Raw genomic sequence first — 22,858 nt, 5'->3', positions numbered from 1 at the left:
TAGCGATCTACAGGAAACCTACATGGCTGAATCTTGCACTGTGGGGATGGTTCAGTCTAGTAGTGAGGGTGTGGTTGTGGCATTTGTAGGAGGTATACCGGTATAATAAATAATGCAGGGTAGATGCTAATACCAGTGACTGAGCCATCCCACAACACACAAGAAATTACCAGGCAGATTGAACGTGGAATGTTATATATGGGCCACCTTGTACTTCTGATGCCACCAAAATTACTTCTGAAAGCAAAAAACAGAATCAGAAACATGGCTCTAAGTGATGTCCTGTTAGTTCATTCTCGCTGCTATCAGACAAATGTACTCAACCTATGAAAGGCTCCTAATACTGAATGAATTTATTAATGAAAAATCTATCTCATCCAGTTTAAATGTCTATCCTAAGCAGAATAAAATGGTTGGCAAGACCAACTGAAGATGTTGCCAAATCCAGCATGACAAATATACGTGTAAAACAGAGCAGGCTCCATCCCTGCTTACATGAGACAGGTACCTGCACTCACTCCTGGTGGGACTGCTTGTGTTGGAAGATTTTACTGATCAACCAGAGTGTCATTCTGTACAACTCACACTTGAAACTCTTCCTCCATGGGTACCCTCGAGCACACATTGCTCACCATCATCATCCTCACACCTGGCAGGATTGTTCATGATGGAAGACCTCTTTAATGGTCAACTTCAGTGTCTTCCCGTACAACTCACACCCAAAACGTATCTTCTCTGCCAGATTCATAATCATCAGGTGGGATCACTTTCAAGTCTGGTGAGATCGCTTGTGTTGGAAGATCTCCTTAATGGTCAGCTTCAGTGCCTTCCCGCACACCTCGCACTCAAAGTTCTTCTTCCAAGGGTCACCCTCACGGCCAGATTCCTCCTCATCTTCAATGGCAGGTCTGGCTTCTGGGGCTTTTTCCGCTTCCCCCAGGCACACTGACATGTGACCCAAGCGCTCCAGGGTGGTCAAGTGGAGTTCTTTCTCACAATATGGGCACACAGAGTCATAGGAAGATGTGACAAATACACTGCAATCTGTTTCCAATAGGCAGTTATAAGTAAGAAAGTCTGTTAGATCCACCCCTCCTTTCCTGTCATTTGGCCTGCAGCCCTCCTGTCCTTCACTGAATGGATTGGATGTCATGAAAGTGGGGTCATCAGGTCCCGGGCCACTGTGGAGGAGGGACACATCAGCTGCTAAGAGACGGCTCTGGGAATACAGGCAGTCCATGTGGTAAAAGTCCACCAGTCCAGCAGTTAGGTCCCTCTCCAATAGGTCAGCCTCTCGATTCAGACTATCCAGTTTTTCCTGCCTCTCTACCTCTACCTCCCACTTCTCACTGTCCTTGTCCTGTCCATCCTGCTCTTCCCAATTCCCTAGGTCACCCAGTGCCCCTGAAGCCTCAATCCTCAAATCAAGCAAGCGCCGCCATTTAAATCTCAGTTGGACAGCCCGGAAGATTAAGTTCTGTGCTAATGCAGCATCTGGGAATCTAAGCTCAATGAAAGCATCACAAGCCACCCGTGTCATATCTGCATTAGTGTCCAGCTCCCGAGCAAACAGGAGAAGGACTTGTGCAGCTGGAACTCTGAGTGTATCAACAAGATACACCTTGTTAGTCTCCAGGAGAGACACATAGGCCAATAGTTGGTGGCGGGGGCTAGCAGGATGCCTCGCTGTGAACCCAGGCAGCTCAAATATCTCAGAGTCGGGGACCTGAAGGACTTCTGGATGGGATGCAAAAACACCAGTTGGGTGGAGAGCAGCAAAGGGCTTGGTAGGGGTGTGGAAGAGCTGCTCTGATCCAGGTTTATAGTTGTTGTGTTCATCTGCAATTGCTAAGTTAGGGTAAAGACCTGAGCACAACACCAGCTTCAGAATGACCATGTCCTTTACCGTGCGCACCCAGGCCCCACGCTGGATCTCAGCAAGCTGTTTGTGGTCGTGCTTGATGCGAAAATCCACATCTTTGATGTCTGCACCTTCCTCATCACTTCCACCATCCCCACAACTCATTTTCAGCCTCTTGGGTCGCCTAGGGCCGTCCTCCTTATGCAGCTGCTTTTTCAGCTCTCGCAACTGTTGTAACTGACCATTCCGTTTAGCTCGCTCAGCACTCGTCAGTTGCATGCGTCTTGTTCCCCCAATATCTTGGAGTCCTGAGTCATGAAGGAGGCGTGAGAACTGGTGTCTAAGTTTTGTAGTTTCATAAAATCGCTGTTCCTCCAGTCCGCGCCGGCGACACCATCGTCGCGAGTCCTGACCACCCTCCTGTTTCACACCAAGCCACTCCCTGCATCAAACACCATGATAGAACTCACTTAAAAGGACTAGGAGTCTTAAGAAATAATTTTTCTCAACTAGTCACTGAAAGTCTAATAATACCATACATGTTATTCACCATCTATCCATCCATCATCCAATCCAACATTGCCCCATGAGGAGCGTAGGAGCCCGGGGCTAGGCAGTTGGTCCCGACATTTAAGATCAGAGTAACCAGCCTCACTCATCCCTTAGTGGCATGACATGAGCAATCAACCCCAACCACCCCTTCGATATAAACTATCACCAGCTTAATCTTATTGGAGCGCAATAATTACACACTACACCACCAGGCACCAAAATTTGGTTATATGGTTAAGGTACCACCCACCGTATGTCATGATGACCTCACTTTCCTGGTGTACAGGAAACCATTTGGCTTGTCACTCAGTGTAGAGTCACCCACACGGAGAAGGAAGAGGAAAGAATGAAGGAAAGAATGACAGAAGAGGGAGTGTAAAGTCACCTGTAGGCAGAAGAACAAGGACAGAATGAAAGAAAGAAAGACAGAAGAGGATGGAAGGAAAGAAGGATGCAGGAGAGGAAAGGGCAGACACCCGAGAGCAAAACTACATCGAGTGAGTGGATGGTGAGCACCCCCACCTACCACAAATACTATACTTGATAACAAAAATTCTGACCATCATCATGACCTTTTTTCTCACCTTAGGACTGAATGAGGTTACTGTACAAAATATAATAAATTTTCTTGTAATGACCTCAGTATTACTGCCTCTACAGACCCATACCCTCACCTGTAAGCAGCCAGCAAGGTGAAAGGGTCACCATGGTCAGACTCCAAATCCTTGACAGCATTGAGACAGTCAGGGTCCCTGCGTGCCCGAGGTGTCACTGGGGACTGTGTACTCATTACCGCTGCCAGGGACAACACTGCCTCTACCTGGGGCATAAGCACAACTGGTTTACATATAAACACAAAAAAAAGGCAACATAAAAACATTGTGAAGGTAGGTAAATACAGTAGCTATATGAAACAAGCTACTAAGAAACCTGTTTGTATCTCATGACTGATGGTTTTATATATACCAGTATACATATAAATATATATATATATATATATATATATATATATATATATATATATATATATATATAGCCATAACCACTAAAACCAGCCACTCCTCAATCCAAAGCTTTCTTATTGCCCACTTCAACATCTCCCTAGGGACTTTGTCAAGGGCCTTCTCAAAATCAACAAAACAAAGTACAGTATAGTTCATTTTCTTACCTTTATAATTTTCCTGAAGCTGTCAGGCAATGAATATGGCATCATTGGTCCCTCCGCCTACCAACAATATTCACTCTTTCCCTTCATACCCTCTAGGACTCTTCATTACATTCATTATCTGGTCCAAACATTTTATGCCTCTATAATTTCCTCTTTCTTGGGTATCACCCTTCCCCTTATACACATTTGCAATCACACTCATGAAGCCAGTCATCTGGGACAACACACTCATTTATAACTGAACTGATCAAATCAGTAACTAAAACTGCTACCATATCTCCTGATGCATTTAACATTTCAGCGGCCAGGTTGGAGAGAGAGAGAGAGAGTTTGTGTGTGTGTGTGTGTGTGTGTGTGTGTGTGTGTGTGTGTGTGTGTGTGTGTGCATGTGTGTGTGCGTGTGTGTGTGCGTGTGTGCGTGCGTGTGTGTGTGCGTGTGTGTGTGCGTGCACACATGATGATAGGACACACCTGGTGGAAGAGAGAGCCCATGATGAGCATTTTACCAATGGAGATGTCAACTGGAATGCGAGCCAGCAGACGGCCCAGGGTAGTGAGGGCCTCTCCAAGGGTGAGGGCATCCTGAGCCTTGAGGGCAGCCACAGCATGCTCTAGGCTGTCCTGGGGTGGTGGCTCAATGAAGGGAAAGAGGCGGGTGTTTGGTAGCCCCATGGAAGCCAAGCGAAGAACCAATGAATCCAGGGGCACCCGCTGCACCTCAGGACTGCTGTATCGGAGGAAGGTTGCATAATCCTTCTCTGAGTATAACCTGAAGCAGGTGCCTGGCCCTGTTCTCCCCGCTCGGCCTTTTCGCTGTTCTGCTGATGCTTGGCTGATCCAAAATTCCTTCAGGCGAAGCATCTTAGACTGGGGATCATAGCTCATCTCCTTCACCTTTCCTGAATCCACAACAAATCTAACTCCATCTATAGTGACAGACGTCTCAGCAATGTTGGTAGACACAATACACTTACGAACTCCCTCGGGTGGGATGTGGAAGACTCTTTCCTGCTCACTGATGGCCAGAGTGCTATGGAGAGGAAGTACCACCCACCGGCCACTCTGTTCCCCATATGCCCGGGCTGCCTCCACCACTGTGCCAATCTCACTCACACCACTCATAAAAATCAGCATGTCACCACGCTCATCTTGAGGGTACTTGTGGTCCACAAGCTGCATAACACGTACAAATGGACCTGGATCCAGTTTCTCTTTCTTCCCAGCCAGGTCCATAGCCGGGATAGGCAGGTACTGGAGTGTGATGGGGTGAAGACGACCTGGCACTTGAACCACAGGAGCCTTACCCTGGAAGTACCCAGCAAAGAGGTCCAGATTGATGGTAGCACTCATGAGCACCACACGCAGGGATGGGCGTGATGTCACCAGCACACGCACCACACCAAGCAGCAGGTCTGTATCCAAGCGGCGCTCGTGCACCTCATCAAGAATTATTACATCATACTGGTCCAGGCCTCCATCTGCTGACACCTGCCGCAACAGCAGCCCCTCAGTCAGAAACACTATTTTGGTGTGCTCTGTTCGGGTCTTTTCAAACCTGATTTGGTACCCCACTTGGGACCCATATTCACTGAGTGTCTCATATGCTACACGTTTGGCCAGGGAAATGCAGGCAATGCGGCGTGGCTGTGTGCAAGCCATATTACTGTACCCAGCTGCCAGCAGGTACTGAGGCACCTGAGTCGACTTACCACACCCGGTGTCTCCAGCCACAATCACCACGTTGTTCTCACGTACCCGCCACACAATCTCGTCCCTGTAGGCGGCTATCGGTAAGTCAGCCTGAGCAGCACGCAACTTTTTCAGCTTCTCAAATTTCTGTCTCTGCACAAAGTCAAGGTACAGGAGAATGACCAGCTTGAACTCCAGCAGTCTTTTCCTGGGCAGCACCTTTCTACCATCTTCCAGGTCTCTTGGTGGCAGTCTTGCTAGCCGTGCCTCCACATCCATCACACTCAAAGCAAAGTTCACATTGTAGCGCTTGTCGTAAGGATGAGGCAAATCATAGGCAGATCCACCTCTATCCTTCACACCTACTCTATCTTCCATCCCACCTGCTGCCCCCACACCATCACCCCGCCCTGCACACATCTCCCTGATTCTTTGCTGCTTCTGGAGGCTGTGGTACTTCTTAAGGAATGCCCAGAAATCCTGATGTTCCTCTGCGCCCCGCTTGATGGCATCGTCATCCCCGAAGAACATGCGGTCAAGGTCATGCCGGTGGCCCTCCCAGTCGAACATCAGCTCCTCTTCAGAATCTCCGTCACCCTCTCCCTTTCCATACCGGGGTGTTTTATTTACCTTATCTTTACTTTCATTATGCTCATTTTCTCTGACCTGCAATGGCTTATCAAGCTTAGTATGACTCTTCTGAGTTCTGCTAGGAACAGGATTAGTACCACTATGTCTGTTATCAAGGATCTCTGAACTGATTCCAGGTACCTCAGATCTGCTTGCATGCTTGCACTTTTGCATCCTTGTTTTGTCAGATGTGTCATGATCATGAAAAGAGCTTGAAGATTTAGCAATGTCTGGAGTAAGAGGGTGCAAGTTTGAACTACCGGTACTTGCTTTCTGCTCAGATGACTCCAACTCTCTACCTTCTCTCACCCCCTTCCCCTTCCTAAACACTTCCTCTGGTATTGATTCCTTTTCTACCTTTCTTTCCTCATCACTTCTATATCTGTCCTCATTCACCACTCTGCTGTCTTTACTTCTTTTTCTGTGATCTTTCTTAGATAAAGTTCCAGTTAGTCTCTCATCTGAAATTCCCCAATTTCTCTCTCTCTCATCATTTCCTGTTCTACTCATTTCTTTACTTCTGCCCTTATTTTCCCTTTCTTCAGGCATGCAGTTGGATAATTTATCCCATCTTTCACCTCTTATATATTTTTTTTCTTCCTGTCTCTTTAGTTTCTCCTTGTATTTCTGTCTGTGATCATCATGCAAAGGAGAGCTTGACCTAGATCTACTGCCCTCACTGTATGAGCTTGAGCTTGATGTTTCCCTTTCTCTTTGGGATTTTTTTCTCTTCTGTCTCTCCTTGTCTCTCTTCTTCCTCTTCCTGCTCCGTGATGGTGACCTGGAGTATGACCTCTTTCTTTTTGAGCGACCCATGCTGACTGTTTTACAACCTGGTCAATATTCTACATCAAATTTCTGCTTTACATCTCATTTTAATTATGGCATTTATGAATGGGGTCATCTTTTCATTAAAAACTTTCAATATTTATGATAGGCACTTCCACATTACGGTACACTATATATGTATAGTATTGGGTGTTCACTTCTCATTCAGGCAAATCACCTTTTATTAACAACCTCTATCACAAATTTGCAGTAGCTACCTTCTGCACTATAACATTCCTTCATCACACCTCACTTTCACTAAAAATCTCCATCACTGTGCCATTCAACACTACTCAGGTATATTTCACACAGCATCTTCCACTTGACCACAGTTCAGTTACTCTTTGAACTTCCACTCCTGACGACACATAGGGCACTGCTGGTGGAGCTGCTGGGACTGTAGCCACTTCATGATGCAGTGGATGTGGAAGCAGTGAGAGCAGCAACCCCACACCAGTGGGCAGTCATCCCCTGGCAGTCGGCAGTCTGAGCAGCAGCCGTCAAAGGGCATGCGGCAGATCCCACAGCTGTCGTCATTGGCCACCCAACGCCACGTGGCAACCCCAGTCCAGGACTTGATGCGCACCTTCATCACGTGCAGTATCTGTCAAAGCAAAGGCATGAAGAACAGGCATCTGATGTCATCAGTTAATGAGATTTCCTGGCACCTCTTCCCTACCAGTTTTCTTCTGCATATGCTACACTGACAGTCCTGCCTATACAGTAATAATTACACTGGTACAAAGTATGGCCCATGATTAAAACTGTAGCTGGCTTACAAGAAAAAATATAACACTGTATGTTCAAGATAAAATCACAACTGTCAAATTATCAGAACTGTTGGATAATGTTGAATGGAAGCTGAAAAGTTTGGTAGAGAAATTAGTCAATTGTATGGTGCATAGGAGAAAATTTCACGGTGACAGAGTGCAGTTACATGGAGAGAGAGAGAGACAGACAGACAAAGACAGAAGTAAGGAGAGTGCAGAGTTACATGGAGTGAGAGAGACAGACAGACAGACAAAGACAGAAGTTAAGGAGCACTGTGATGATAAGGATATCCTGGAGAATGTTCAAAGTACTCTGAGATGGGTTTGTCACGTGGAAAATGAAAGACTGACTAAGAAAGCATAAGCAAGTGCGATGACAGGGGAGAACGGGGTGGATAGAGGGACCAGTGACAGGGTGTGGATGTATAGGCTAAGAATGAGGGTGGTGTGGGTTGGTACTTTATCTGGATCTACCGCATACAGACTGATATATTTGGGGGGGATGACAGGACTGACTTGTGGGAAATGGGGGACATCCACCATCCACTCACTCACTGCAGTGCTACCTTCAACTGACTTTACATTGAGTGACAAACTAATTGATTTCAGGTAGCCCATGAAACCATTTACTATGCTCGGTTGGTAACCAATTTACCAAATAAATGCCAGGCAGTCTAGTGAGTTAAGGTCCTCCACCTGGATGTCACCCATAGCAGTGATATACAAGAAACAGTTATATAATTTGTACTGTTCACACACCACTCAATAGCAAGCAACTTTTTTTTTTTTTTATGCGAAGAAGTAGGAACCAAAGGCCGCGAGCCCGCAATTATTGTTCCTTCCAAGAGAAAAACAAAATACAAGAGAGAGCCAAATTCAAGATTCAATCATTTCGAGATGCCTGGACACACTGCGTTTGAAAGACTGGAGATCATAGGAAGCAGGAAACACAGACAGAGGGAGACAGTTCCTTGCTTTAAATATCTGAGCTAAATAGCCTAGTCCCAAGTCCCAGGCCCCTATGCTTCGTATGGGGTAACACGTAATGGATTTGGAGAGAAAAAAAAAAAAAAATGGCAGACACAAATAGTCAGAACTGACTCCTGTGGAGTTTTGTGTATGCTTAACCTTAGCATTTTTTGGTCTTATTCTTAGGCTAAATATCCTTTGGGCCTAATCATAACATCAAAATACAAAGCATCAATGAGAATAACATGAACCAAACCTAAAAGCTAAACTATTATAAAAATGAAGGTTCAAAGTGGTGGACCTTTCCTGTATACTGGGTTGGTCCCAGTTACCTCCTAGAAAGCAAACCTATGCCATGAATGTCTATCTATCTATCTATTGCCAGATACCATAATCCCGTAAGGGGTGGCCATTTGACTTTGAGTTATTTGTTTTATGGGGAGGGGCACTAACCCTCCACCAACGCACGTGTTGACATGTATGGTGCATGTATGGTTTGGTTATATGGTTACCACCCAGCATTGTAAATAGTTTCTTGGCTTACAGGAAACCATTTGGCTTGTCATTCAATGTAAAGCCACCTGTAAAGGAAAGAAAAGCAGTAAGAAGTGACAGGAAAGATGGGAGAAATAGGAGGAGAGGAGGGCAGGCACAGAAAAAGAATGACAAAGGCTAAGGAAGAAGTAGGCAGTACTACATCAAGTAAATGGACGCCAAGAAACCATTTACAACGCTAGGTGGTAACCATATAACCAAACCATATGTGCTCCCTACGTGTCAGCGAGTGGGATGGTGGAGGGTTAGTGCCCCTCCCCGTAAAACAAATAACTCAAAGTCAAATGGCCACCCTTAACGGGATTATGGTGTCAGGCAATAGATAGACAGATAGACATTCATGGCATAGGTTTGCTTGCTACGAGGTAATTGGGACCAATACAGAATACAGAAAAGGTCCACCACTATGTGCAATCAAAGAATGCCCACCTCAGGTATAAGTTAAGTGGTTGGGATTCGTTTGGTTATACAGTACAGGCATACCCTGATATCCAGCGGTGTTGTGTACTGGTGGGCGTGTTCGAAGAGCCAGATATCAAAGCAATTTTCCTCATAATATATATACAGTACTGAAGAAAAGCCAGAGGTGTGTTCCAGGCCCAAACCCAAACTCTCATATACTGTACCTTATTCAATCGACAAAAACTGACACAAAAACACCATAGGTACCGTAATGTTATAATCCTCATAAACAATACTACTGTACTGCTAAAAAATGGGACACCAAGCATCACATACAAACATGTTATGGCAACATTCATCATTCATTCATTGCCAGACGCCATGTATCCCAGACAGGGTGGCCAAGGGCTTAGAGTTAGTTGTTTTACAGGGAGGGGCACTAATCCTCCACCAACCCCACTTGACGTAGGGATGCCAACAGCATCTGGTGTTCCCCGGCGGTCACCCATCCAAGTACTAACCAGACCCAACGTTGCTTAACTTCGCTGATCGAACGGGAAGCGGTGTACTCAACGTGGTATGGCCGTTATGGCAACATACTGATGACAAATGAAAATTATTTGTCTAAAAAAAAGACATTTTCCTACTAGGCTGTTGCTTAGGCATTTTGGAATGGTGGTGGTGGTGGTGGTGGTGCAGCATGTGGCGATGCATGAAGGTAAGGTGGTGGGAGGTGTGGTGCTGAGATGCACTCAGGGCAAGACACAGCAAGAGTGGACAAGAGCAGGCCAGGCAGCTGAGACAGGCAGCACATTAAGCAGGAGTGGGGGGAGGGCAGAATGATGGGAGGGTAACTGTACCACAATAGGAGTGGCGATTCCACCTATACCAAACTTACGATGTCAAGGTACGGTAAGTAATTTTGGTACGGTACATAAAAAACACAGATAGTTAGCTATTCCATTGTGACTGCAATAAGTGATTGGAAAAAGACAAAATATGCCTATTTTGGGGTATTTAAGAAAGCAGCCAGGTTGCCTGTGGTAATGTATACTGACAATCTCTCCAGCTGGCCACGTTGTGCTCTGAATGGATGTGTCAGTGTCACCCGTGTCAAAACAATGAGAAACTTAATGATATAACCAAACCTAACCTAACCAAATCAAACCCAATCCAACCTAAACTCAATTGTATACAACCAACAGCTTCCAAATTAAAAAATGCGCATTAGGAATGTTAAATATGGCCGGCTACTGGCGGACGTTGGTGGAATACTTATACATCCTAAATCCTCAATTATAGCTTTAAAAAAAAAAAAAAAAAAAAACAGTAGCTATGGTGATCCAGGAATAATATGGGATTCAATCCCCGAGCTAGGCGACTATGGCCATATAGCCCTGCTAGGTTACAGGAGCGCGCTAACACTTCCGGCATGGCAGTCCCGGGCGAGGCTCGAACTCGCAATCCCCCAATCACGACTCCGATGCTCTACCACTGAGCCACCGTGCCCCCACCAGGAATAACAAAAATGGGAGAAATGGAGTTCCCCCGAGCTAAGCCCTGTATTGGACTATATAGCCCCGCTAGGGTTACAGGAGAGAGCTACCCCTCCCGGCACGGCAGCCCGGGCGAGGCTCGAACTTGCAATCCCCCGATCACAAGTCCAGCGCGCTACCACTGTGCTACCGCCCCCCCCCCACCAGGAATAACAAGTAACCTGTGAAACTCATTTTAACAGAAAATATGCAAAGGTCACGCCCATTTGTATAGAATAAATCAAATAATTACATCCTCATAAAGCTATCCTACTCTTTTCATGTTACCAATATTTACATACCGGTAGAGCCTATCTTAATATTTTAACAGCTCTAAAACAGCCTCACCTTCAAACTTCCAGCCAACCTTCAGTGGTGCCCTCGAAGCACCTATGCAATACCGCTCACCTTAATACTAGATGGCCAGGAGTCTCATTCACTAAGTAGCCTTTGGCATCTCATTATGAACAGATTATATGATAATTATCTTGTCCACACCTTGTAGGCTTGTACTCTCAACGTTTGTTATGGTTTTGGGAAGGAACAGTCGTAGTTCTGGGAACTGCCTTCTGATTTACAGCATACCATTACAGTACAGCATTTTATTACAATTTTTCTCAAATAATTTATATGCTTACTAGAACATCTTTATAGACTGGGCTTTTATAATTTTTTTTCTTTTTATAAATACCTCTAGAATCACAATTTTTCCTTAAAAGTCAGCGCTTAGTTTCACAAAGATTATCCATCTCTTGCACTGACAAATCGCCTCTATGTCGGCCTGTCCACCGCCATTTCACTGCTCTGCTCTCACACCCCCTTCTCTCATATACAGTTCCTCTCCACTCCATACCTCCATCTCATCCTTGGCCTCCACCTCCCTCTACACCACTCTACCTTACTCACATACACGCTCTCCATCCTCTCCACATTGTCAGTCCATCTCAGTGTATTTCTCCTAAGGCTTTCTATCACATCCACATCCACACTACAACGCTCCTTCACTTCCTCATTTGTCAGTCTGTTTGTAACTCCACATGCTTCCCTAAAATAAGTCATTTCCACTGCTCTCACTCTTGTGTCCTTCCAACAAGGTCCAAGCTTCACTATGAGAGTTGGTATCACAATAGTCATGCAGACTTTTTTATTTCCATGCTCACTTCCTTGTTTCTTACCACTGCTTTAAAAAAAAAAAAAAAAAAAAAAAAAAAGCAACCTTTCTTCCTTGCTGTACCCTTTCAAGCACTTCATCCTCCAAACTTCCATCCTTACTCATCACACTACCCAAGTACTTGAATGCACTCACATTTTCCACTTCATCATCCAACCTCATTGTATATCCAGTGATTTCATTTCTCTTGAGGACCATACCCTTACTCTTCCCTACATTCACAGTTCACCTTTAGATTCCATTTCTTACACACTCCCAGACTCATTCACCAATCATTGCAGTTCCCCTTTGTCTTCATTTAGCAATACAGTAGGCCTATCATCTGCAAACAACAGTACAAGGAGTTTCCAAATACTGCCCTCTTTTATTAGGGCTGCTCCAACAACCACTGCCCTACCTTGTACCTCTTCTATAACCCCAAACATAAACAGATTGAACAACCATGGAGACATGACACATCCCTGTTTCAATCCAACATTCAAATAGAAAAATTCACTCAGTTCACCATCCACACACACTGCAGCCTTAGCACCCTCGTACATACTCTTCATGGCAGTCAACAACTTCTCATTTACTCCATGTATTCTTAATATTTTCCACATTCTTTGTATATCCATCTTGTTATATACTTTCTCCAGATCCATGAAGGCCACATACAACTTCTTTCCCTTCTTTAGAAACTTTTCCACTAAACACCTAAGACTGAATATCTGTTCTACACAACCTCTTCCCTTCCTAAAACCTCCCTGTTCTCCAACTAATTCCTCTGTTATTTCCCCTAACTCTGTCAATAAGTATCCTACCATATACTTTCCCTATTACACTAAGAAGACAAATGCCCCTATGATTACCACACACTTCTTTTTCCCTTTTTCCTTTGTACAGGGGAATAATATACAGTACCCGACTTCAAACCTCTGGGACTCTACCTTCCTCCCAGGCCAATCTGCACATCTTCCATATCCATTTTACTAATATCTCTCCCCCATGCTTCAGCATGATTATGATTTTAGTTATCAGTTCAACTTTTTCATTGTTTCTAAATGCTTATACAGTATATCACTGTCAGTTATCATTTTTCAAGCAAAACTGGCGAAAACTGCTGACAAAACAGGCTGTATGACCTCAGTAGACCTACCCTTGATGAAGCTTACAGTATACTATTTTGTATTGCTAATAAAATGAAAGAGGACCCTAATCCCTGTGCAAGGAGACACTTTTTCAGTAAGTCCCTCAAACAACCTCCTCTTAGATGCCATAGAGACTGTGTTGTTTGTTTTACATTTTGTATCCAGTCACTGGGAAGTCAGAAACAAAAAAAAAAAAAAAAAGGTAGCACTGTTAATTACTTTGCATTATAATATATACAGTATTCTGACAAAATGAACAATGATTTTACCTAGGCAATCAATTCAGTTTAAAATCATCCACAGGTGTAGTAATTAAAAAAAAAAAAAAAATCTTTAGGGTGACCTTTACAGAAATGTGGCAAGGAGGAAGTAGATACCATTTCAGGAAATGTGACAAAGTAGTTGTAGATATCCTTTATGGAAATGTGGCAAAGTCACATTAGTTGAAAATATACTGACAATGAAAGAGAATGTACTAGACATAGCAGCCATGTGGGTCCCAGAATGATTTCCCAAAGGCTTCACAACTGAGGAAGTGGCAGGGAATACTGTGGCATTCAATGATTACTCATTGTGAGGAAGCCCTAGGGTTCCAAAGATACTGGACGCTCGAGTAGATTTTTTACTGGAGAAAGAAGAGGTCCCCGTTACATGGGCTGTAATCTTTTCTGTCATCTTGCTGGGCCATCAATAAAGACAAAGTTTTAACAACAAACAACAAATTTGTAGTACATGTTAGTTTTTTTTTTTTTTTCTTGAATATTCCTCCCCTCCCAACTAAGCTTCGGCCAGCATACTGGAAAAATAAGACTACAAGTAGATTACATGACAGGAAAGCCAAATTGTGTGTGCTACCTCAAGGGGTGGTGCTCCAATAAGTGTACCTGTGATCTTAGAGAGAAGTGATGCACCAAGGTAGGGTGTTTTGCTGTGATTCAAGTGGGATACTACCCAAAGGATGGGGAAATGGCCAAATATGTTGAATTTCATGGTCTGCAGACACAGACACCATAATATATTCAGTGTATTCAAATAAGGGAAACCTGACAAGGGATGGCCACAATAGAGCCAGTTCTGGGACTTCTCTTTTTCATAATTTCTCATCCTTCTTTTTTCCATATATAATGTCTATTTTTTTTTCCCCTTCATTCCATACATGGCTGTTTTCCAGCAGTATCTCAATCTCATTTGTGCTGAGTTTCTTTGGCATTTCAGTGCATTCATTAAACATCCTCATAACATTTCAGTGTGTGGTGCAGTATCTGTTCTCTTCACCAATGCCATGATTCAGTCCTATAGCTCACTCATCCATTACAAAGTTCTCATAATTTTTAACATCATTCAACTCGTTCTTCATGCTTATGCCTGCACTTATTGTAAAGAAACTCATTCCTCCAATCTGTAGCTTAGAATTCAGCATCCAGGTTTCATTCCCATGTGAGTGTTAGAAGCAAAATACTGTACATTCAAAATAAGATCTTTTTTTACCTCCTGACTAGCCATCCTTTCCTTTTCAATATTATTCTCTGCGGTCAAAATCAAATTATCAGCATACACTGTCTCCCATGGAAGTCCATTCCTGAAGTCATGTGAAAGACCTTCAAGCACCAAGACAAACAATAAGGGGTCCAAGACTGACCACGCACATCAACATTCATGGAAAACTTGTCACTCAAACCTCCATTCACTTTAACCTGTGTGCGAGCACCCACATACGTACCTATAACCACTTTAATCAGCAACTCCCTGATCCCAACCTTTCTCACAGTCAACTTCACCACCTCCCTAGGGACTCTGTCAAAGGCCTTCTCCAAATCAACAAAAACAAAGCACAGCTCACTTTTCTTCCATATATAATTTTCTAGAAGCTGTTGGACAATGAGTACCGCATCAATGGCCTCTTTGCTTGGCATCAACCCAACCTGCATCTCATAAATTTTCATTTCCTTTATCGTACTTTCTAGGATTCTCTCCATTACCTTCATTATCTGGTCCAAAAGTTGTATGCCTCTATAATTTTCTGTCCAGGGCATCACCCTTCCCCTTATACACATTTACAATCACATTCTTCAGCCAGTCATCTGGGAGAACACTCATTTATAATCAAATTTATAATTAAATTATAATCAAATTTATCAAATCAGTAACTAAACACACTCCTACAGCTCCAGGGGCCTTCAACATTTCAGCAGCTAACCCTGACATACCTGACGCCTTCCCCAACTGCATCCTACCTATTGCCCTGCTCACAGAAGCAGCATCAATCAAAGGTGATGGACCAAACACTGGATCTGAAGACTCAAAACCATCCCCTTTCCAGTCAAACTCTTCATTCAGCAGCTGGTTATAATGCTCTTTCCAGGCATCTTTAATATCCTCACTGTTCACCACTACCTTTCCCCTCATCACTTTTTACACACTGCTCACCTACAGTATGGTACAGTATCCCCGCTTTTCCCTCTTCATCCGACTGGCTGCATTAAATACCGTATTCTCTCTTTCAGTTCTATTTTGGGTATCCAGTAAAAATCTCTGAGACTCACATTTTGCCCTGCATACCTCCTTTCTAGCCCTAAGCTTGGCAATAAAGTATTCCTCTCTGTTACCACTCCTTTTACATTCCTGGAATGTTAGCATGCTCTTTCTGATCACACAACTGCACATGGATCCTAACTCATTTAAAATCAAAGTGGGGAGGGTGTGGGGGGGGCAAGGGGCATGACCGCATATGTGGACACCTGTCTTTTTTACCCTAGTACCCTCAGACAGCATATGCGGACACCTGTCTTTTAGGGGTTAAGGTGGACTAATTGAAGGGAAGGATATCCATCTGAGCAGGCTGTGTCACATACCAAATATATTATGACACCAGAATTTAGCAGATCACCCATATATAAATTCATCTTTCAGTACTGAAAAGCTTACACAGTATTTTATTTAATGAGCAAAAACAGAAAATGCAATTAAACAAAGTGGTTAGATTTTGGGCCCATGCTTGGTGCCTTGCTACAGGCTGTCTACTCACTTTGGAAATATCTGCTCACATTTCTTGCCCACCTTAAAGGGGTTTTACTGTATACAAGAAGTCAAAACATGTATCTAGTGCAAGTGACAACTTTACAAATTAATACTGAAATGCTCACTAATTACTTTGATACATCCCCTTTTAGAGATTCTTCTTTAGGTCAATAAATGAGAGACCTGGTGCTGTACAGTTTCTAGACCAAGTGTAACATAGCATTCTATCCTGAACCCCAATTTTCACATGAAGTGGGGAGAAATAAGACAAGGTTCACAATCTAACTGAGGAGGTGTATCTGTGAAAGTGCAAACAGTATGTGAAGGTAAAGCAACCTGCGAGTAGTTTTGTCATCACGATCCCCTTTCAAGATGTTCCCATGACAAAGCAAGGTATCTCTGAAGATGATGATGATGATGAAAGGAAGCCCAACAGCCTAAGATACAATCTCCCCTCACCCATCTTAAGTCACGGAAGGTTCAAGGCTTCTTGCATAGTAAGTGCTGGCAGGTAAGCCCATCACATCCTACTCCAGTTAATGTAGCTTTCAAACTCTTAATAATTTTTGTTTAATTTTTAATGAAAAAATACATACAATATTGAACAGTCACTTGTTTGAATGAAGAGGCAATGTTAATATAAAAATCATTATACAGTACTTCTTCACATTAAAATAATATATGTACTATCTCGCTGAAGGTTGTGATATATGGTACTGTACAACACAAAGATAAATACACACCTCACTCATCACCACTACATGCTAACTCTTGCAAAAAGGTCAGTCTACGGTGAGTGAGGTTGTCAATGAATGCTGCAATGCGTGCTGTTCTTGCAGCTGTGTACTCTGTGATGTGGTCCTGTGTCACATTATCCCCATGCTGTGCTCGGCAGCAATCAACATCTCGCTCTTCCACTGCATTCTGCCGCTGGGTCAGACACTCCTGTCGAGCCGCCACCAGCGTGTGATGGTGACGTTGATAATAAAATATGGCCCCAAACAGGTGCCAGATTGTCATATCTGGCCACAATGCCTCGGTAAAATACAGGCATGAGAACCCACTCTGCCAAAGCAGAAAGTCTGAAAGCCGCACTTCCCCCGATGTCCGAAGGACCAGCTCTGGATCCTTCACACTGCTGGTATACAGACACTCCTCCAGCAATTCCTCTGAGATATCTGAGGGCAGGAGATGGCCCTGCCCCACCCCTTCCACCATAGCCTCCATGGCAGCAGTCATCTCCTGACGGGAGGAGTAGGCCAGCGCCAGGGTTAGGCAGCAGCGTGTGTTGTTACGAGTGGCCAGTGTGACCTGAGCAGCCAACTGCTTTGTCCGAGCAGGCAGGAGACTCAGGTCACCAACCACCCTCACACGCACTCCATGTTTATCCATCTTCTCTTGTTCCTTTAGAAGCTCTTCAAACTTCTCAGTGGCCAGTTCCATCAATCCATCCACTTCCTGTTTAGATCGTTTGAAATTTGCAATGCTGAAGGCATAAGCAGTGACGTGTGTGATGCCCAGGTCCCGGCACCAGCTCAACATCTCAGCCAGCTTATGGAAGCCCTGTGTGTGGCCGGTGAGAGTGTCCTGGTGTTGACGACGGGCATAGCGGCGGTTACCATCCATGATGATTGCCAGGTGGGTTGGCACTGGGCCAACCTGCAGCGTACGCAACACCACCCACTCCGCCCATGTTCTCTTCTTCTCAACCAGCCAAGTCATTGCGTACCTGCACACATTATCAGCACCATCAAATTACTTCATAATACAAGGTACAAGCAATATTCTGCTGTAATGACAAAATAAAGATAACAACCACATACTAGTACTGTGTGCAGTAGTCAGCTGTTATTTAACATAGCATGTGCAAGAGCAAAATACTACCTTAAGTGAAAAAACATTATTAAGTTAGTGAACTCTCAATTATCCTACATAATTCAGCCAAACCCTACATCTAATAAAGTGAAACACTGGATATTGCATAGTATCCCCTATCAGCTCAACATTCAGCATTGGGCCGGGTATTGTGTTACTATCCGTCTCAACCCTCTATCCTAAAAACTTTCCCATGGGTAAAAGATGAAAACTAAGTATAAATACAATACAGTAATGATACTGTACACTAATGCAGAATTACAGTGCTGGTTGGCTACCACTTGCAAGTCGGATGAAATGCCTTGACGCTGGATATTGCAAAGAACCGCCAGTTACGTCCCGTTTCGGCACTGGATATTACATAGTTTCCTTGGATACTGCTTTAACAGAGTCGAGCCAGCAGTGCCAGATATTGCATTGGGCCGGATATTGCGATGATGGATAATTGAGAGTTTACTGTATTTCAAATTCCTCATTTATAATAAATAATGATCATGAACAATTTAAAATGGGACCTCTCATATTACAATTGAATGAACTGCAGAAAAAAAAGTGTACAGTACAGTATATGCATCTATGCTGTGATGCAATATAACATGCAGCAATAACTGAGAAATATCAACCCTATCAAATGACCATGAGATCAGTCTTGGTGGTGATTATAAAGTCCATCACTATGAAGGGTGCCAATAAGTCAGTCCTTGTCACACGTTAGGGTAATCCGCCATTTTGGACACAGCTGCTCCAGTATAAATGTATTCAGATGCAATCTTACAAAACAAAACAAAGAAAAAATCACTCCCCTAAAACTAGTATAATTAGAACAATGAATTTGGTGTCAAAATCATTAGTTCTCATCATGCTATGTTAAAACAACTGTGCAACAAATAATTCCTGGTAATAATTATGCCAATGTAAAAAAATAAAGAGTGCATCTGATTGTGTGCATAATGGGGCTGCTGCATCCAAAATGGCTAGTTTACCCTACTGGATACATTATAAAATATCATAATTTTTTGCATACATCTGCTGCTGTAAACTGGGGGAAACTGTCAAATCAACTCTGTTTGTAGCAATGGAACGGACAGTATTTCTTTTATGTACTGGTGACTTCATAGCAAAAAAAGGCTGGCAAACACTGCTACTTTCATCAAGGATTTTTTCCCCTAAGGATACAACAGTGGTTAACTACAACAAACTTGACATTTCAGGTGCGGCTGCTCCAATTTACAGTCATATGAATGCAATCTTATAAAAGCTCACCCACTCCTCAGAAAACAAACTTAGAACAAAACTTGGTGTCAAAATGATCAGTTATCATCATGCTACATTCCCACAAATATGCAACAAAATATTCCTGGTCATAATTATAGCCAGATATGGAAAAGAAGATGGTGTCCAAATGCATGTATACTGGAACAGCTGCATCCAAAATGGTGAAATTATCCTATAACTACATATACTGGTATTATTTCAGATTTACACCCAACTAATAGAGACTGAAATTAATATGTTCACCATCTAATTTATGAAATTTTGCATAAACTATATGGAGCTACTGGCTCCCATAATTACTGCACCTTTGTTAAAATTAGGTTAGGTTAGGTTACACTAATCCACTTCATCTCTGAAGCAGTAAAAGACAAAGATAGGAGCTGGAGAAGCTCCACCATCTCTCTGTAAGTGACAGATGTTTACAGAAGAGAAAGTGCTACTAGACTGTCCCTTACTTGAGTGTAATTCTAAAAATTTTTCCCAGATAATCATGACTTACTAGAATAGTACTTTCTCCTGTACAAATGATTCAACTACTGCTCCCCCTTTGGTCGTCATGGGTCGCGTATGAAAGCAGGGCAGACTGGTTCCCACACTGTCCACCACCATACAACACACACACACACATGCATAGACACAACTGCCAATGCCACCTGTCCTCCTACACACCTTTCTGTAAATAATTTGAATAATCACAATGCTGTACTATTACATTTTGTAGGTATAATCTGTTCACTTTAAAAAGGTGCAAAATTGCCATCTCTCTATCTTCAATGCTGAGTTATACCAAAAGATTTACATCAAAATTACATGCTACTTAAGTTAAAAAAGCTCTGGAAAAAATGAAGGACAAAAATGTTGTCTTATTCTACCACTGAGCTACAGGAAACAGGCTGCAAAAGGACAAAAATCTCTGCCATGTTAAAGTGAATGAACAATAGTCCCCATTCAAAACAGTTAAGGGGTGCTGTGGTGTTGATGTGGAGGCTGGAAAGTATTAGAACAACCCTGAGATGGTTTGGTCATGTGGAAGGAATGGAGAATGAGAGACTGACTATAAATATGACAGAGAGGGAGGGGGGGGAACAAGGCCAAAGGAATGAAGTTGAAAGGTGCAGTATATAGCCTAAATGCAGGAGGTGCAAGTTGGAGGGATGGCAGACTGATGATGGAGGACAGGGTGACAAGTTTGTGGCCATCCTCTCCCAAATTCACGATGACAGACATAGACAGATACACATGTTTTTCACTTATGGACCCCACAGTCTCTCATGATCATAACATCATGATGTTTATGTAAGTGCTTCTGTACTGTGTGGTTAAAATGAAGGTCCATGCTAATGAATGAAGAATATCGGACACTGTCTGATAAGGCTGGTGAGTCATCAAGCTTTCACACTATGCCTGATGGTGTGTGGAAATGAATGCATCATTACATTCACTCCTCCACCAGCATCCACATCCAGTTTGAATTATAAACATTAATTATGGGTGCAGATCACTGTGCTGTGCATCAAGTTGTTAACTAGATCTTTTTCTTTGGTTCCTCTGTTTCCAAACCAAGGATACTTGCTATACACACAGTTTCAGCACCTACACTATTTACCTGCACCACAAGGCTAACTGAAAATTATAATTATTTACTATACCTTGCAAGAGAATGAGTCTGCCCATACAAAGATTTAAATAACTGTCAATCCATTTATGCGGTGTAGTTTACAGTGTGGATTTGTGTTTCCATTGTGTAAGTGGGCACCCTATGTTTCCTCAGTTTTTATCTGATGAAGCAATATGTCTCTGCCCTCAGATGATACTTCATCCTCTATGAACTACTTGCCCTGGCTTAAATAAAACAAATAAACAGATAGTTGGGCTGCACTACATGATGGGGTTATGTCAAGTGACAACCCACTGCACACCAATTTACTGCACAGCGAGACAATTATAACATGGATCCAATGGGGATATATTTCTGGTGTAGGGCCACCCATCCCAAAGAACTGTGTGGCAGGCAGTAGCTCTAAGGTGGAAAATAACCATTCTGCAGTGCAGGGTATGTAAGGATGAACAACCAGGAGAGCAAAGATCAGTCAATGAGGAGTTTGGGGAGATGCTGTGTTCTTGTACAGTATGTTCATTAATCATCATGGAAATCTGCACGGAAGTATGTTAGTGTACTGTGGCTGGCCAGAGACCATCCTGTATTGCCTTAGGAATATTGACAGTAATGTACTGTAGGTATGAGCCTTTGTAAATTATGTAGACAATATTAATTAAGGTGAGACACTACTTACCCTTAAAGTCAACTATAGTGTTATTACCTTCCCCCTTCCTTGATGATACACTAGTATTCTACATAAGAACTGTTAGTACAGTATAAGATAACTAGATTAAAGTGAATGAATGAAATCTAAATGAAGAAATGGCTTTTAAAATCAAATTAAATACATAAAAAAAATAAAATAAACCGTTTTATCCACAGGACTCAAGTTTGCCAGGAAGTATATTATTTATTCTCATATGTTATGAAGAAAATGTTGCTTTGATGAAGCAGCTCTCCAAAATTACTTAAGTGTCAATGTATCAATTTAATTATTATGCCTGGCTTTGATCAGAATATGCCTTGGTGAAGTAAAGTCTATTAAGTCTAGTCGGAGAGAATCTGCAGTTCAAGAACTTTGCCATTAATTATAATAAACAGTGCAAGTAAAAAAATACTGATAACTGGACGCAAGTCATAATCCACAAATGAGAAAAATAAGAAAACTGCAACTTTCCGCACAGTACTTGAAAAGCTGCCTTTGGTGGTGTCCCTAAAGTAAGAATTTATTGCCAACAATTCCATCCATAATTTCTACACTACCGTACCGGTCCTACAGTAAAGAAGGGAGTCAAACCCTTTAGTAGAAAACCATCTACAATAATTTTATACAATGTGCTTAAAAACTGACATCAATTTAAATGCACCTCTGTCCATACTATCACCGATATAACTTCCCATCGAACATCCCACTGTATAACCTACCCAGTCAGTGAAGTCACCTGATAAATAATGATGACACGTCCAAGTCCTACTGCTCGCTTTTTACTTTCGTCACACGTCAACAACAGCTGGCAAACGTAATTCGCACCACTGGGGGACAATCTTATCTATACCCAAATTAACATACACACTGTATATAACTACCCTAAAATTTTCCATCTTTCAATTAAATGCATTTGGAGCCAAAAACTTCCATGAATTTACAAAGGAAAAAATTATTGGCATACTTTTCCATGGTGTGAATAGCAGTTGTCGTTTTCTTGCTATTCACTTCACCAGTGCTGAAAATTAGCATCATTTTATAAATGCCGGTCAAGTTTTCTGATGCTAGCATACAGAAATGTTCATATATATCATACGTCATACGTGCAAATATCCACCTGTTTA

At 42.8% G+C, this 22,858-nt stretch overlaps 3 protein-coding genes and 1 non-coding gene across 4 annotated transcripts; all 4 read right to left on the bottom strand.

Annotated features, from left to right (window-relative positions):
* Positions 1 to 6,846, bottom strand: LOC145415533 (putative ATP-dependent RNA helicase DHX34). Its single transcript, XM_080284757.1, has 3 exons — positions 4,053 to 6,846; positions 3,088 to 3,233; positions 1 to 2,303 (listed from the first exon to the last, which is right to left on the bottom strand). The coding sequence occupies exons 1-3, from the start codon at positions 6,714 to 6,716 to the stop codon at positions 770 to 772; spliced, it is 4,344 nt and encodes a 1,447-aa protein (XP_080140883.1). The 5' UTR covers positions 6,717 to 6,846; the 3' UTR covers positions 1 to 769.
* A 219-nt stretch (positions 6,847 to 7,065) lies between these two features.
* lmgA (anaphase promoting complex subunit lemming A) lies at positions 7,066 to 11,395 on the bottom strand. Its single transcript, XM_080284837.1, has 2 exons — positions 11,308 to 11,395; positions 7,066 to 7,332 (listed from the first exon to the last, which is right to left on the bottom strand). Exon 2 carries the CDS (start codon positions 7,318 to 7,320, stop codon positions 7,066 to 7,068), a length of 255 nt encoding a protein of 84 aa, XP_080140963.1. The 5' UTR covers positions 7,321 to 7,332; positions 11,308 to 11,395.
* LOC145415853 (5S ribosomal RNA) lies at positions 9,897 to 10,015 on the bottom strand. The gene has a single exon (XR_013900159.1). It is a non-coding gene; the product is annotated as a 5S ribosomal RNA (ribosomal RNA).
* A 5,491-nt stretch (positions 11,396 to 16,886) lies between the features above and the next one.
* On the bottom strand, positions 16,887 to 22,501 carry Dhdds (Dehydrodolichyl diphosphate synthase subunit). The gene is made up of 3 exons (XM_080284812.1): positions 22,454 to 22,501; positions 19,928 to 20,101; positions 16,887 to 18,007 (listed from the first exon to the last, which is right to left on the bottom strand). Exon 3 carries the CDS (start codon positions 17,998 to 18,000, stop codon positions 17,023 to 17,025), a length of 978 nt encoding a protein of 325 aa, XP_080140938.1. The 5' UTR covers positions 18,001 to 18,007; positions 19,928 to 20,101; positions 22,454 to 22,501; the 3' UTR covers positions 16,887 to 17,022.
* Positions 22,502 to 22,858: the final 357 nt, after the last annotated feature.

The sequence above is a fragment of the Coenobita brevimanus genome, chromosome 103 (genome assembly GCF_032717465.1).
Source record: "Coenobita brevimanus isolate Jiangsu-jjx chromosome 103, ASM3271746v2, whole genome shotgun sequence".
Lineage (NCBI taxonomy): Eukaryota > Metazoa > Arthropoda > Malacostraca > Decapoda > Coenobitidae > Coenobita > Coenobita brevimanus.
Note: the sequence above shows the minus strand (reverse complement) of the source record. Positions and strands in the feature narration are given on the sequence as shown.

Excerpts from the sequence above, each read along its gene's own strand:
- LOC145415533 (XM_080284757.1), bottom strand. The coding sequence starts at position 6,716 with ATGGGTCGCTCAAAAAGAAAGAGGTCATACTCCAGGTCACCATCACGG. Across the intron at positions 3,234-4,052 it reads TGGGCTCTCTCTTCCACCAG|GTAGAGGCAGTGTTGTCCCT; the intron begins GTGTGTCCTATC and ends CTTATGCCCCAG. Across the intron at positions 2,304-3,087 it reads ACCTTGCTGGCTGCTTACAG|GGAGTGGCTTGGTGTGAAAC; the intron begins GTGAGGGTATGG and ends TGTTTGATGCAG.
- lmgA (XM_080284837.1), bottom strand. The coding sequence starts at position 7,320 with ATGAAGGTGCGCATCAAGTCCTGGACTGGGGTTGCCACGTGGCGTTGG.
- Dhdds (XM_080284812.1), bottom strand. The coding sequence starts at position 18,000 with ATGACTTGGCTGGTTGAGAAGAAGAGAACATGGGCGGAGTGGGTGGTG.